At 36.2% G+C, this 14591-nt stretch overlaps 1 protein-coding gene and 1 pseudogene across 1 annotated transcript; both read right to left on the reverse strand.

Annotated features, from left to right (window-relative positions):
• Nucleotides 1-3282: 3282 nt before the first annotated feature.
• Nucleotides 3283-8744, reverse strand: LOC119996157 (annotated as a pseudogene).
• A 2071-nt stretch (nt 8745-10815) lies between these two features.
• LOC119996164 lies at nt 10816-14366 on the reverse strand. The gene is made up of 8 exons (XM_038842705.1): nt 14257-14366; nt 13634-14006; nt 13242-13516; nt 12925-13137; nt 12655-12747; nt 12459-12575; nt 11938-12346; nt 10816-10853 (listed from the first exon to the last, which is right to left on the reverse strand). Exons 2-8 carry the CDS (start codon nt 13971-13973, stop codon nt 10849-10851), a joined length of 1452 nt encoding a protein of 483 aa, XP_038698633.1. The 5' UTR covers nt 13974-14006; nt 14257-14366; the 3' UTR covers nt 10816-10848.
• Nucleotides 14367-14591: the final 225 nt, after the last annotated feature.

Below are 14591 nucleotides of genomic sequence, written 5' to 3' on the forward strand. Positions count from 1 at the left end.
GGTAGCAGACATTGTGAGTGTATTTCTCCATTGGAGCGCCTATTTTTTCCGATTTTCTCTTGATTTTTGCAGAATGTAATATGGATCTGGTTGGGTAGAGAAAAAAAGCTACTGACAATATACGAATTTTGTGTGTCCCAGTCTTCATACATGGTGGAGAGCACTCTAGTTTTTTTTTTATAATGAAATAATTAAAAATGTAGAATTATTGAAAGAAAAAAACTGCCCTTTAACACTTTCAATTTTACACTGTCGAAAATGGTCAATGTTTGCCAGTGACTGAGACTGAGACTGAGACATTATTGTGCAAATTTCTATTTTTTTAGACACAAATAATGTGATTGATACATCTAATTATACGATAGTTTGCACTGATCCTATTTCATTGCAATGTAATAAAGGGCACGGAGCCAATTTTTTTGTCGTGTAATAAACGGCACTCAACTTAATTATATTGTGTTTTTGATTGTGATTGAGTTGTTCAATTCAGGATGGCAAAGGTTCGAGCAAAAAAGAAGAAACCAAGCGATAAATCAACTGAAAAGCAGGCCTTACACTTTGAATGTAATTAGTTACACTGTCAATTTAATAAGCCACTAATGAGTAAACATGACGGTGTTGACTTATTTAATTTGACAAAAGCTTATTACAATTTAAATGTAAATGTTAGGCTGTTAATGTAATAAGACCATTGTGATTAAATTTGACAGTGGTGACTTAGTAAACTTGACAGGTACATATTACACTGACAATGTAATTAGTTACATAGACAATGTAAGTGGTTACACTGTCAATGTAATTAGTTATATTGTCAATGTGATAAGTCATTGATGCTTGTATGATCTCGGAAGCAATGGTATGGTTGAGTTTGATGCCATATTCGACAAGGTTCTCAATTGATGATTATATGAAGATCTCAATTGAATGAGTAATAAGAAGATCAAAGAGATACAAGAGGAAGAAGAGAGGTTAAAGAAGGAGCAAGAAAAGTATATTATTCATTATTTAGAAGACATTACAACCGCTAGAAACAATTTAAGCATGTAAGAGTACTGTTGATTTGACAATAAAAAAAATTAAAAAACAATTTCGTTTGAGATAAGAGGTGGATTGATTACTTATTTGGGCTTATATATTTAGTAAGATACACAAGCCCACAACTAAGCTAGGCTAAAGATAAAAATAAAAATTGTAAGCACAATGCTGCCGACTGAGTTCAAACTCTGGATGACTTAAGAGGAGACAATTATGTAAACGCTATACCAACTGCATCCTTTTCTCATTTATGTAATATATATATATATATATATATATATATATATATATAATTTTTCTAAAATAATATGGTGCCCCTTGGGGCTTGGGTTGGCCTGGTGCCCAAAGCCCTAGCTTTGGTTGTTTTGGATTGTCCTGCATCCAAAATATTGTCTACTCTGAGTTTACCAGTTCTTACAGATACATCGGGTATGAACAACTTTATTTCTTCTTGAACCGTCTCACTTAATGGTACTTGAACTCAAGAAGAAAAGCCTCTTGAATATTAGAGAGGGGCTTGATCTTAGAAATCTTAGAAACCCACATTACTTGGCTTAGCCAAGCGATGTGGGATATATAAATTCGTAACATGTTCGTCCTCTGGAAGGAGAAGAAGAAAGCTTTGTTAGGTGCTTTCGCCTAGCTAATACAAAAAGAATAAATCAAAGCTTTAATGCCACATCAACATAAGTATCCATCGTCCACAGAAAAACCACTATCGAAGACGCCTCTCATCTAGCTTCCGTAAACCGGCCAGTAAAAAAAAAAATTACTGGTATTTCTATTCAAAAGAAAATATAAACATGTATTATGACAGTAAAAAGTTACACTAAAATATGGTCTTTTGATGCTTTACTTCCCCCAACAACCAGCATGAAGGTCCAAGTTGGATACGTGTGATGCAAAATCTGCAAGTGCACGAATCACACAAGTAATTGAGTAGAGTATCGATCCTACGAGGATTGTCTAAAATTACGGACTACGAAGTACGACTAATTCTAAAGCTATTTTAACGATCGAATTTTGTTTTTTGTTAACTAAACTAAAATTATTGAACTAGTGACTAGAAAAGAATACACAAATTGCAGTGGATTAATTCCAACTAAGAAAACAATAGGGCATCTAATTAATTCTGTCATAACCAAATCTATTCGAATCATTTGGCCTATTAATTACAATTATTATCCATGTTGACAGTCAATTTTTCATAATATATTCAATACCCCAATAGTACTCTCGCAGAAACACGCTTAACTAGAAAATTATTACGGGATGTTGTCTTCCAAGAAAATGCATTGTTAATGGTAAGTAAATGAATTTATCTATTTACGTTAACATCAACCTCTATTATTACTAACATTCGAGTTAACACAATAAAAACTCATTAAGTTCTCTGAAAAATCTAAAAAGACCACATAAATCATTCTTATGTTCCTACGAATCATGAAAATTGTGGCATCTATTGCAAGAAGAAAAACTCTAAAGATCTCTTTTTAAGTCTCTGTTTAATATTAAATCATATTAAATCATTCAAATATCAATCACATACTCAAAAGCATTAAACATAACAGTAACGAAAATGACAAGTAACCACGGGAGAAACGGCATGAGGGTCAAGCTTTACAAGAAGGTGCTTTGTGTCTGAACTTAGTTTTCTTTAATGTTGCATATAGATGGTCGTAATGTTAGTTTTTTTGTTCTAGGGAAAAATGCCCATAGAAGACAAGATTGGAGGGGATCCGACTCTGAGAAAAATGGCATTGCTCATGCCACTAAGCAAACAGTAGATGAGGAGAATCATAGCTTGAGCAAGCATCATGATGATTCACCTGATGAAGTACTGATTGAAAAAAAGAGTAGAGAACCAGATACTACTAACATCTGATGGGGGTTGTTGAGTCAAAATTCTATTCATATTGGTCTAAATGGGTTGCAGAGTTTAAACTCAACATCGACCCAGGATTTATGTGTTATGGTGATTAGCATAGATGATAGAACATGTTATTTACAATTTCCTTTAATGGATTATGGATCTGGTGTATCTTCGCATAGTATGTTTACAATTATGAAAAAAAAAATTGTTGTGAGAAGGGTTTAATAAAAAATGCCAGGGAAAAGTTATGGGCAGCTATGTCATTTTATTTCATTTCAGGAGAACAATTACCCAAAGGAAAAAAAAATGGACAGAAAAGTCGATAACTTGAATCCAGGGGAAAAAGGTATCAAAGATAATTGAGCAGGGTTTTATCAAAAGTCGTTCCCAGGAATGAGCGCAGTCGGGCTGTTCTCATTGTACACGGAAGAGATCCCAATGCCGATGGCCACACCAGGGGGTTGTAAGACAGAAGGAGGTTGTCATAATTGCAACAGTCCTAAGCTGGAATTGTGCCTGCTGAAACATACTAGTAAATCAATTTTCAGCTGGTGTTAACTAAAAATCACTTGTACAAAAGTTAAATATATTACCTGAGTGATGCAGCGGCGATGAGAGGTTTTACGGTGGTTGCACTGCCTGACGCACTGAGTGATATTCCTATCACAACGGAGTGCACCACAATTCCCAACTCCAAAACCTATAATTAAAAGCATCAATTTGATGAATAAAACTAAGTTTCATGATCAAAAACCAATTATTTGAACTACTTACTCTAGTGATGACTCGATGGCGAAGAAGGTCAGCTGATCCCGAATCCGTGGAGGAATTTGCGGATAGTGGAAGATGACCGTGAGAATTCTGGGAGTAGTTTGTAGCACATGTTTCAATGATTAATGTCATTATGCAGATACCATTGCCATGAAACCCGCGAATGGGAAATTCTGCCAAGGACTGTCGCTCAAGCTAGTTCTTGACAAGCTTTCGAACGCGTCTAGAAGAATGTGGATGAAAGCCGTTGTCAGTATAACCCCAGCAGGGAAGGCTTGTAGAAAATGCCCACGATGTCACAACCTAGTGCCAGCCTCCCCACCATCTCGGCCCATTGGGCCGTGGCAGTTCCCAGCCCACCTTCTTGAAAAAGGCTGGACAATTGGTTGAAGACTTGAGCAAGTTTATAAACTAGACACCAAGCCCCTCAACAATCGATGTGGGATTTTTATCCCTTTAACACCTTTTAACACTGCCCCGCACTCGTGGACTGGGTATCAAAGCCCAAGGTCCAACGAGTGGACTTTTTAATCGGGGACGAGCACACCTGATCCGATACCATCTCGGGCATCAGAAGATCAGATTCGGTTATGGCATCATCGTTTGGGTCATGTCTCCTTTGGTTACTTGAAATATTTATTTCCTACTTTATTTTTTACATGGTGACCTACAAGAAGAAGTTTATATGTCTCTGCCCCCAGGATATGAAGCTCCAGGTGATCAAAGTGTCGTGTGTAAACTGAAGAAAGCCTTATATGGGTTGAAACAATCTCCTCGAGCTTGGTTTGGTCGATTCCGACTTGCTATGAGAAGATATATATCAAAGTCATCCTTGATATATGTAATTGAGGGAAGTAAAGTCAAAGATTTACTTAAGATTTACTTTCCTTGATATATGTAATTGAGGGAAGAAAAATAATATTTTTCTTGTTTTAAGAGATATGTACATGTTATATATACCTCCGATTGAGAGAAGAATAATATTGATATATTCATTCTCCTAAAATTAAGTTGGTACCGAGTCTATAACTTAGAAACTGGAAAGTTTTTTATCTCTCGGGATGTCATATTCTATGAACAAATATTCCCTCATTCCACTTCCGCTGCCATTCTCTCGGGTCGTCATACCTGTTTTCACATGGTATCGGAGCGGGTTCAAGAACACACCACATAAACAAAACCAGCAACAAACCATCTTCTTCCATCACTACCAACAGCACCAATGGCCAAGAACAACGACGGCACTCCAGAAAAATCTGAGATGACCAAAGTTCAATCACACAAGTATGACGACCCAAGCAATCCTCTCTATTTTCATCACTCGGATCAACCTGGTCTTGTCCTAGTGAATCAAACACTAAATCAAGACAACTACTCTCTTTGGAGTCATGCGATGCTCATGGCTCTCACTGCAAAGAACAAGGATGGTTTCATTGATGGGACTGTGACTAAACCACCTGCAGAGTCCGTAGTGGAGATGAAACAATGGATTCGATGCAACCTTCTTGTCAAAGGATGGATCCTCAACACAATATCACCTGACATTGGACAAAGCGTCATGTATAATGAAGACGCGCATGATTTTTGGAATGAGTTGAAGGATCGACTTGGCCTTTCCAACAGTGTATACTTATTTCAAATTGAACAACAAATTCATGATTGCCTACAAGGTAACATGACCATTGGTGAGTACTATACTAAATTGAAAAGTTTATGGGATAAGCGAGATGCTCTATGTCCTATGCCATCTTGCAGTGGAGATATCGCCAAGACGCTGCTGCAGTACCAACAAACACAACGTTCCATCAAGTTCCTCATGGGACTCAATGAGGTCTACGCAACCGCACGTGGACAGATTTTACTCATGGAACCTTTACCTCCAGTCAACAAAGTGTTTTCCCTCATTAACCAGGATGAAAAACAGCGAGTCGTATCATCCCAAGTCTTGGGAAAGACACCGGAAGTAGCAGCCTTTGCTGCCAGGAATAGTTTCAGTTCGGCTGAAAAGAGATTCTCGAAGCAAAACAACAATGTGCGTTGCCACCGCTGCAATCTCATGGGGCACACTGCTGAAGACTGTCGTGCACACCTCAAGTGTGAATACTGTGGTCACAAAGGACACACTGTTGATATTTGTCGAAAGTTGAAGCGAGCCAATAATCACGGTGATAGGAACAACCAATCCAATGTCAATTCCAATTTCTGCTCAAAGGCACATCATGTTGATTCCCAATCAGAAAGAACTGATACACCATCCACTCCTTACAATCTCACGGCAGAACAATATCATGATCTCATTGCCCTCATAAATCAAAACAAAATTGGAAACATGGCAAGTCAAGTGAGTGCAGCCACCACCATGAGCAACATGTCAGGTGACAAAGTTTGTGCAAACAATTTTATTCCAGATACCCAATGGATTTTTGACACAGGGGCCACCGATCACATGGTATGTTCACCGACCTTTCTGACCACCAAGACACCAGTCCTTAACCAACATGTACATCTACCCAACCATGCACTTGCTCTTGTAACACACATCGGGACCATCCGCCTTTCAGATACATTCGTTCTCTATAATGTACTCTGTGTTCCTTCATTCAAACTGAATTTAATTTCCGTAGCCAAACTTGCTAAGACCTTCTTATGTTGTGCAACGTTTTCTGATACATCTGTTTTGTTCAGGACCAACGATCGGGGAAGATGATTGGGATGGGAACTGAGAGCAATGGGCTTTACTATTTGGACGTTTCGAAGATATCTGGGTGTCACTCTGTCTCCACAGCAGCCTCAGCTTCCTCCAATCTCTGGCACCAACGTTTAGGTCATTTGTCCAATAAAAGCCTACATGCTATTTCCTTGTCTACCAAGAATATTGATTTTTGCTCTATTGATGATTGTGTTATTTGTCCCCTTGCCAAACAAACTCGTAAACCTTTTCATTTAAGTTCTATTACTACAAAAATACCATTCGAGTTAATCCATGTTGATATTTGGGGGGGCTATCACATTCCAACATTCAATGGAGACAAATATTTCCTTACCATTGTTGACGATTTTTCTCACTACACATGGGTTTACCTTTTGCATGCCAAATCAGATGCACGGAAATTCCTTGTTTCATTCATCAATTTTGTTGAAACACAATTCTCATCTTGCATCAAAATTATCCGTAGTGACAATGGCCCAGAATTTTCAATGCAAGATTTTTTTTCTAACAAGGGAATTTTACATCAAACCAGTTGCGTTTCCACTCCACAACAAAATGGAGTCGCCGAGTGCAAGCATCACCACCTTCTAAATGTTGCCCGTGCACTCTTGTTTCAAGCCCAACTTCCCAAAACATTTTGGGGGGATTCCATTCTTACGGCTGCTTACCTTATCAATCGGACACCCACTGCTGTCCTTCAAGGTAAAACGCCATATGAAATTCTCTTCAAGAAACCACCCTCCTATATGCATCTGCGCGTATTCGGTTGCCTATGCTTTGCCTCCACACATCACCATCGCCCTACTAAATTTGATGTCCGTTCTATCCGTTGCATATTTCTTGGATATCCATATGGGACAAAGGGGTACCGAGTCTATAACTTAGAAACTGGAAAGTTTTTTATCTCTCGGGATGTCATATTCTATGAACAAAGTTTTTTTTTGATTAATTATCCTACAATCACTCTTATACACTTGATTACCCTTCAATCACTCCTATACAAATTATACAAATCATTGACTTTGTAACACAAATCATTGACTTTGAATCAGTGATTGATTATCCTACAATCACTCTTATACAATTGATTACCCTTCAATCACTCCTATACAAATCATTGACTTTGTAACAAGGCTTTCATCGCGTAAAAAAAGTTGGTTTCGGGATTCAATGCTGGGATGATTTTTGTCCCCAATATGGGGAGAAAAATCCCTACATCACCCCCAAAAAAGATCGTTGCCATTGCAACGATCTTGAACTTCAAAATGCTCCCCTCCTTGTCATTTCCCTCGGATTCAGAGGGGCAAGATTCAGCTGCCAAAGACATTTGCAGCAACCTGCAGTCTCTCCCACTATTTTTTATCCTTGTACTGTTGAAATTTGCTGCTAGGAGATCCACCAAGGCCATGTATATCAGTATCCCAACTGATGTAGAGTTGAGGATTCCTTCAACAATGAGCGAAGTCGGGCTATTCTCATTGTACACAGAAGAGATCCCAATACCGATTGGGACACCAGTTGGGGTTGTAAGACAGAAGAACGATGTCACAATTGCAACAGCTCTAGGCTAGAATTGTGCCTAAGTTGAGAAACAAAAGCATGGAAAAGATGAAGGAGCAGAAAGAGAGTGGAATAAAGTTGATACGGTAACGGTATGGATTATGGATTATGAATTATGATTGTGTGAATTAGGTTTTGAGTGGTGATGGAAGATATAGAGTGAGAGACAGCTAGCTAGATATTTCGAAGCTCAAAATGTATCTACATACACTAGTAGTAGTAGTTCCTATATATGTATATCATGCATACTTATATACTAATTGGTGTATGTGTAAAACGATTTGCCCAAAACAAGGGAGTAAGATTTGCATGAAGAGAGTTAGGTAATGCACAATGTTTATACATTTCCCTTGAATACTGTGCATTATATTATTATCAATTAAATATATAAAAAGACGATTAAACTTGGGGGTTTTGAAGAGATTAGAAATAGTGAACAAATTCATTGGACATAATTTTGTGTATAAACATTGTGTATTACCTAACTATCTTCAATCTCCTCAAGCATGAATACTATGCATTACCTAACTCTCTTCAATCTTCATGCAAATCCTGCTCCCTTTGTTTTGGGCTCCTTAATTAACTGAAATCGATTTACATACTCAAATATAAAGTTACCCATGTTTGGTAGACACATCTTATCTTCCATTCCTCTCTACTCGAAATTGCTAGCCGTTTCTTGTCGTCGTCATATTCTCCTGTCAACGTTTCTCGACCACCATCTTTTCCTATCCTCCGCTCAATGTTTCTCGACCACCATCTTTTCCGACCATCGTCATAGTTCTCAGCTACCATCTTTGTCCGCCCAACAACATCGGATCAACTATGAAATTTGGGCTTCTCCACAAATCCACTTTTTAAAGTAGAATTGCTTCATTCAAACTACAGATAAGTTTGATATTGTACAATTATAAACTAGATTGTTTGAGAGTATTTATAAATTTTGTATTTTTGTTGATAATTATCTCAGCTGTTCTTATGATAATTCTGGGATTTTTATTATGATATAATAACCATTAATGAATTGATTTTGCAGCAAAAAATCAGTGTCTTTAACCCAAACACTAGTGCTGGTTGAACCAGGAGCAGGACAAATGGAAAAGATAGTTTGGGGATTAAAGCAAAGCAACTACTAATTTTTATGGGTTGTTCGGGCATCAAATTCTGTGTCTTCTTCTTGAGAGAGAATTTTGTTCTTGTTCTTGGTTCACTGTACACTTGCGATTGTACTACTGTAGTTGTGAAATCGGTTAGGCATGGGAGGCAATATTGCATACATGAGCTGTGAGCACATCATACATAGGCAATAAATTGCTTAAGGTCAGAGGTATACACCTCGCCTCAATATTAAGAATGGTAGATCACGTGCCATTTTGATGGTGACAAATCAAGAGTTGTGTTCTCTTCCTTTGGTTCTTTGATCAAGCTATAATTGCTCATAACATCAACACTAATGCATGTCAATAATTTGAGTTTGAGTTTGCTACTGTTCCTTTCGTTTCGTATTTGGACCAATTACACATTAATCTTTTATTTAAAGCCAACTGTCGCGATACTCGAACGAAAAGAGAAGAGTCAACTAAAACTATGGAAAATAAAAAATTCTTGCCTCTTGTTTTGTGTGGTCTTCTTGGTCCGACCTTCATTGTTAGTTAGAGAATGCACTATTGAATCTGAAATGACAGGGCAAAACAACTCCACTATAAGATCGTTACGATTTATTCGATCTATGTTGGTGATGGTGTTGGGGTTTGTTTTCCACCACCACCACCAACGAAGATTGAAACAATCACAACGATCAAAAGTTGTCTATATGACTCTTTTAGTACCTCAAGTGTCTCAATCTTTTCAAAACTTTTGCCAGCAATAGGTCTATCTACATCTAGATGCAATCTTACTCGCTCCATAACTTGGGGATTTATGATTTTTAGCCTCTTTAGCTATTTATCGAGTTTGGAGAAATCAGGTTGACAATATCCAACTTCTTGTTGTCTTGCCCTGTCCTTCAGACTCAATAGCAGACTCTCTAACTACCAATGAAGGCACTACAAGAAATTCGGGTTTCTGTGACAAATAAAATTGTCACTGAACGTGGAAAACTCGTCAAAAAAAAGTTTCCGTGACGAGCTTGGTGACGACGTACCTCCGTTGCATATACCTCTGTCGCTGAAAGACAAGTGACGACTTAAAATAATGCGTCACAAAAATGTTTTCAATTATGACAACAATAATCTGTCACTAACTCCCTACTTTTAGTGAAAACCTAAGTCGTCGTTAAATGTTTTATGTGTGACGTGTTTATTTGTCATAAATAATTTATAATTGTAACTAAAACAAAAATATATTTATTAGCTAGGTAGGAAATTTTTTTTTCAATGACGGTATATGTCGTCACATAATAGGTTCTGTGATGACTAATTTGTTGTCACTGGTTCTATATTTGTTCCTTGACAAGCTAAGGTCGTCACTATAATTGAAAATAGATTCGACACACAAAAATATTTTGTGACAAAAGTTATGTAACAGAAGATTTTGTGCACTTTCCCTGAATAGTTTTAGTGACAAGTAATTTGGTCACTATTCATTTGTATATTGTCATCCTAATCAATATTTTCTAAAATTGCTCAATAGTATATAAATTAATAATGATCAATCAGTGGTAAATAAACATAAAATATATTTAATATCCATAAGTCATAAACAATACAGTCATAGTTAACCTAATAGCTAGTTAGAACATAAGTAGTACTGTTAAGAAGCTAAAACATATATAGAACAAAAAGCAACTTCCCGAATATTGTTTAGCAGCTAGAACATATACAACAAAAAATAACTTCTCATATGCTCCCAATGTATAGCTGAATCCGTTTTGATTGGAACTCATTAGCTATCTCAATCTTTAACCTGCATAAATTAATACAAGACAACTATTAGAGGAGTGAAATTAAAGAGAATCTACTCGAGAAACAGCCATCATCCATCAAAGACATAATGTAATTCTTTTCCAAAAATGAACTTATCAATTGCGAAGATAATAAAGTTGAGAACAGGAAGATAATTACTTAAATCTTTTTAAACCTGCCACAAAATAACCCAACATTATTCAAGAATACAACCATTCACTTCTAGAGCTCATTAAAAAACTTGAAAACCAGCTATGAATCTAATTGAAATACTGGCACAGTACTAAAACAATTACGACGTAAGAGTTACAGAATCTATCCACCATATTAAGGATAAAATAGTCAATGATAATCAAGGAAATTGCAATTATGCTATTTTAACTTATTGCCAAAATGAAATCCCCTTGAGCGCTTATAAATTTAGGCAACATAAATTACCTAAAATATGAATCGAACATAATGAACTGAGCACTGATCAGAACATAAGCTTTTAACTTGCTATTGCAATCTATAAATGCAACTCAATAAGCATCACTCCCCAAGAAGACCCAGATAAGCATAGCAAAGCAAGGGCAAATTAAATACAAGGAAGAATTACAACAAAAAAAAGTTTAAAAAGGAAAATTAAATGGAAGAGCATATCAAATGAGGAATTGATCACATGCACTGATCATATCAAAGCAAAACAGGAGGCACAAAAAGAACTTCAATCATTCAAATAAGAATGATCTTCGATCTCCTGGAAAGTAAAACAGGAGGTACAAAAAGAAACCAACAACAGAGCAAATGAGGAATTGATCACATGTACTAATCAGATCAAAGCTAGCAAGAGATGCAAATGCTTGAAGTAATGAAAAAAAAATTGAACACAATAACCCTCCAAAAAAGTATCCACAAACATGATCCTCAACATATCAACACTCAAATTCAGAAAACATGATCCTCAACAAAACTCAATGTCTAGATAAAAACAACTTCAATCATTCAAATAAAGATATATTTTTATGGCAAGATTCCCCACCATTTTCTTCCAACATTAACCTAAAATCAATCGAAACATAAATGATGTGATTTCAAATACTTACCACGGTTTGCAGGTCTTGTTGGCACTGAAGTATCTGATTGTGATGAAGAGCCTAAAAAGGCAGCCATTCGTGCTTGGAACATAGCATTAAATTGCCTTTGAATTTGCTCCGTAAGATCATTCTTCAGCTCCATTTCCACAGTTTTTCTGATTTCAGCTTTGAGTTCGTTACTGACATCAGCCCGTAAACTTTCAATCATGGATTCCCTAGCCGAGTCAACAGCCCGTTGTACTTCTTCTTGCATGTTTTCGAGATATCTTGTTCTTTTTGTTGGTGGTCTTGTTCCAGCACCTTTACCTCGAAAATAACCGGACTTTTGACCAAGAACTTGCAGCAACATCTCGTCATTTGTAAGTTGAGATTCAGGAGGAGTTTCTTCTTGTTGAACGACAAGATCGTGAAGTTTTTCCTACACATGAATCACATATTTCACAATCATTTATAATCATTTCTAAAACTTAGTGTATATATAAATAAATTCACATGTCATATGTAATATAAAAATATATCAATGCACGTACATGGACTTCTTTGGAGATCGGATCAGACCACTGTAATTCCCCTTCTTTACTTTTCTTTGTATGTTGTTTAAGCCAAATCTCATCTGGTGGTGGCTTTTTTCCAGAGATTGGATCTCTCTGCCATAACCCAAGTCATTTACAATGTTTACTAGCTAAAATGATTAAACAAATTAACAGAGAAAAAAATCATAGTTACCATTGACTCCTCAACTTCGGTGAATGATCTTGTACCACAAGTATGTTTAGTCACAAGCTTAGCTCTATTTGCTGCATTTCTTTGGCTAATTTTCTGCAAACAATGATACATATGTGATGCATATATGTGTATTTTTATTCCATGAAGCATGCTGTGCTGTTGAGACAATTTTTTTTTTTTAAATTCCATGACAACTTTACTCATTTTACTTAAAATATAATAGAAACACACACAAATGAATAGACAAAAGCTATAAAAAATAGATATTACCTGAAACTTCTCTGAGCTGAAGTACTCGATCAAAAGCTTCCAATCTTCACTCTTTACATCACTAGGAACATTTTCCAGCCTTTCTTCATCTGTTTCAAACCTTTTATACATCTCATGTAATCTATGCTTCCAAATTCTATACAAGCGTCGCATGGTGTCTATAACAAATGCTTGAAATTTGTATTGCTTGCCTTCAGCCACCATAAACTTCTCCTAATAACAAACATAAAGAAACAGGAAATAAAGTCATTGAGATATTTGTATCTCTATAACATTAAAGTAAAGATAATGAACTTAAAGATGATACAAATTATAACCTTCACTTGGGTCCACATAAGTTCCCCTATGGTGCCTACAATGTCCTCCCACTTGGCATCCATCATTTTTCCCTCTTTCTCCACAAACAAAGGTGCCATGCTTCTAACAATATAACCACAAAAATTGACAACATCTCTTGAATTTTTTCCGACAGCTCTTTGAATGTCATCAGGCATAACAATTTCTAATTTTCCACCTTTGGTTTTCAAATCTAAATTCAAACATTTATATTTGCCTCGTACAATCTTTTTGATGGCATCATTAGAGGTGGAAGCTGTAAAGATCATTAATCCATTATAGTAATTAGCATATTGAGACATACATATAAGGAGTTCAAAAAGTAATGACTTTGAATAAGCACATAAACAAATCAAGAATATTTGATAATTACCAGCACTACTAGGAGTCAATGACTCAGGTTGTGTTTGGGGAAATAGTGTCTCATCTTGCACTTGAATTGCATCTCTTTGATTTGTCTCATCTTGCACTACTGGATCTCCAGCTCTTTCATTTTCATTTGTGGATACATCTCTATTATTAATTCTCCTTGGAGACCATCTTACACGTTCACGTCGAGTAACTCTTTGATTTGTCTCATCTTGCACTATTTGTTCTCCAGCTCCTTCATTTTCATTTGTGGATATGTCTCTATTATTAATTTTCCTCGGAGACCATCTTACAGGTTCACCTCGTGTAACTCGTACGACACTTGCTCCTCGAGTACGTACCATTATCTACTCCTCAATAGTTAGATGGAAGGCTACCTTAAAAAAAATGTGTATACAAACTACACATTAATCTTGTACTTTCTAAATAATGAATATTCACAAGGTGGGTTCCCAGTGGGAAACCAAACAATGGTAGAAAACAATTTCCATATAACATATAAGATGCAAAGTTATACCAAATGGGAAGTCACTAAATCTGATAATCTTCAATCCAATTAAAAAAAGACCCCTGGATGCAGCAGTTATATAAAATTGAATGGAAAATTGATATTAGGATAAAACATACTTGATTATCCGCAAAGCAATACCGATATCAGCTAGAGCCAAAGAGGGCGCATCATTCATCCCATCACTAGCCTGTAAATATGAAATATCTTACGTGAATAAATCTCCCAAAAAACTGTTTCTTAAATGTAATGGTTAAAATATAACGTAATAACATAAACCAGAATTTATTCACTGATTTTCACGATATATGACGGGCAAAGTAAATCCAATAACAAACAAGGGGAAACATATTCAGCATTCACAATTTTTTCCAAAGTAGCTAGGGAAAAATTGAAATACTAGAAAATATAAAGGATAATAGTATTCTTCAAAAATCAGCTTAATAGAAAACTA

This window comes from Tripterygium wilfordii, chromosome 1, assembly GCF_013401445.1.
Source record: "Tripterygium wilfordii isolate XIE 37 chromosome 1, ASM1340144v1, whole genome shotgun sequence".
Taxonomy (NCBI): Eukaryota; Viridiplantae; Streptophyta; class Magnoliopsida; order Celastrales; family Celastraceae; genus Tripterygium; species Tripterygium wilfordii.

What these genes read in the sequence shown, in the direction of transcription:
- LOC119996164 (XM_038842705.1), bottom strand. Translation starts at nt 13,973, where the DNA reads ATGGTACGTACTCGAGGAGCAAGTGTCGTACGAGTTACACGAGGTGAA. An exon ending in TTATGTGGACCCAAGTGAAG is followed by an intron (nt 13,138 to 13,241) that starts GTTATAATTTGT and finishes GTTTGTTATTAG; the next exon opens with GAGAAGTTTATGGTGGCTGA. An exon ending in TCAGCTCAGAGAAGTTTCAG is followed by an intron (nt 12,748 to 12,924) that starts GTAATATCTATT and finishes CATTGTTTGCAG; the next exon opens with AAAATTAGCCAAAGAAATGC.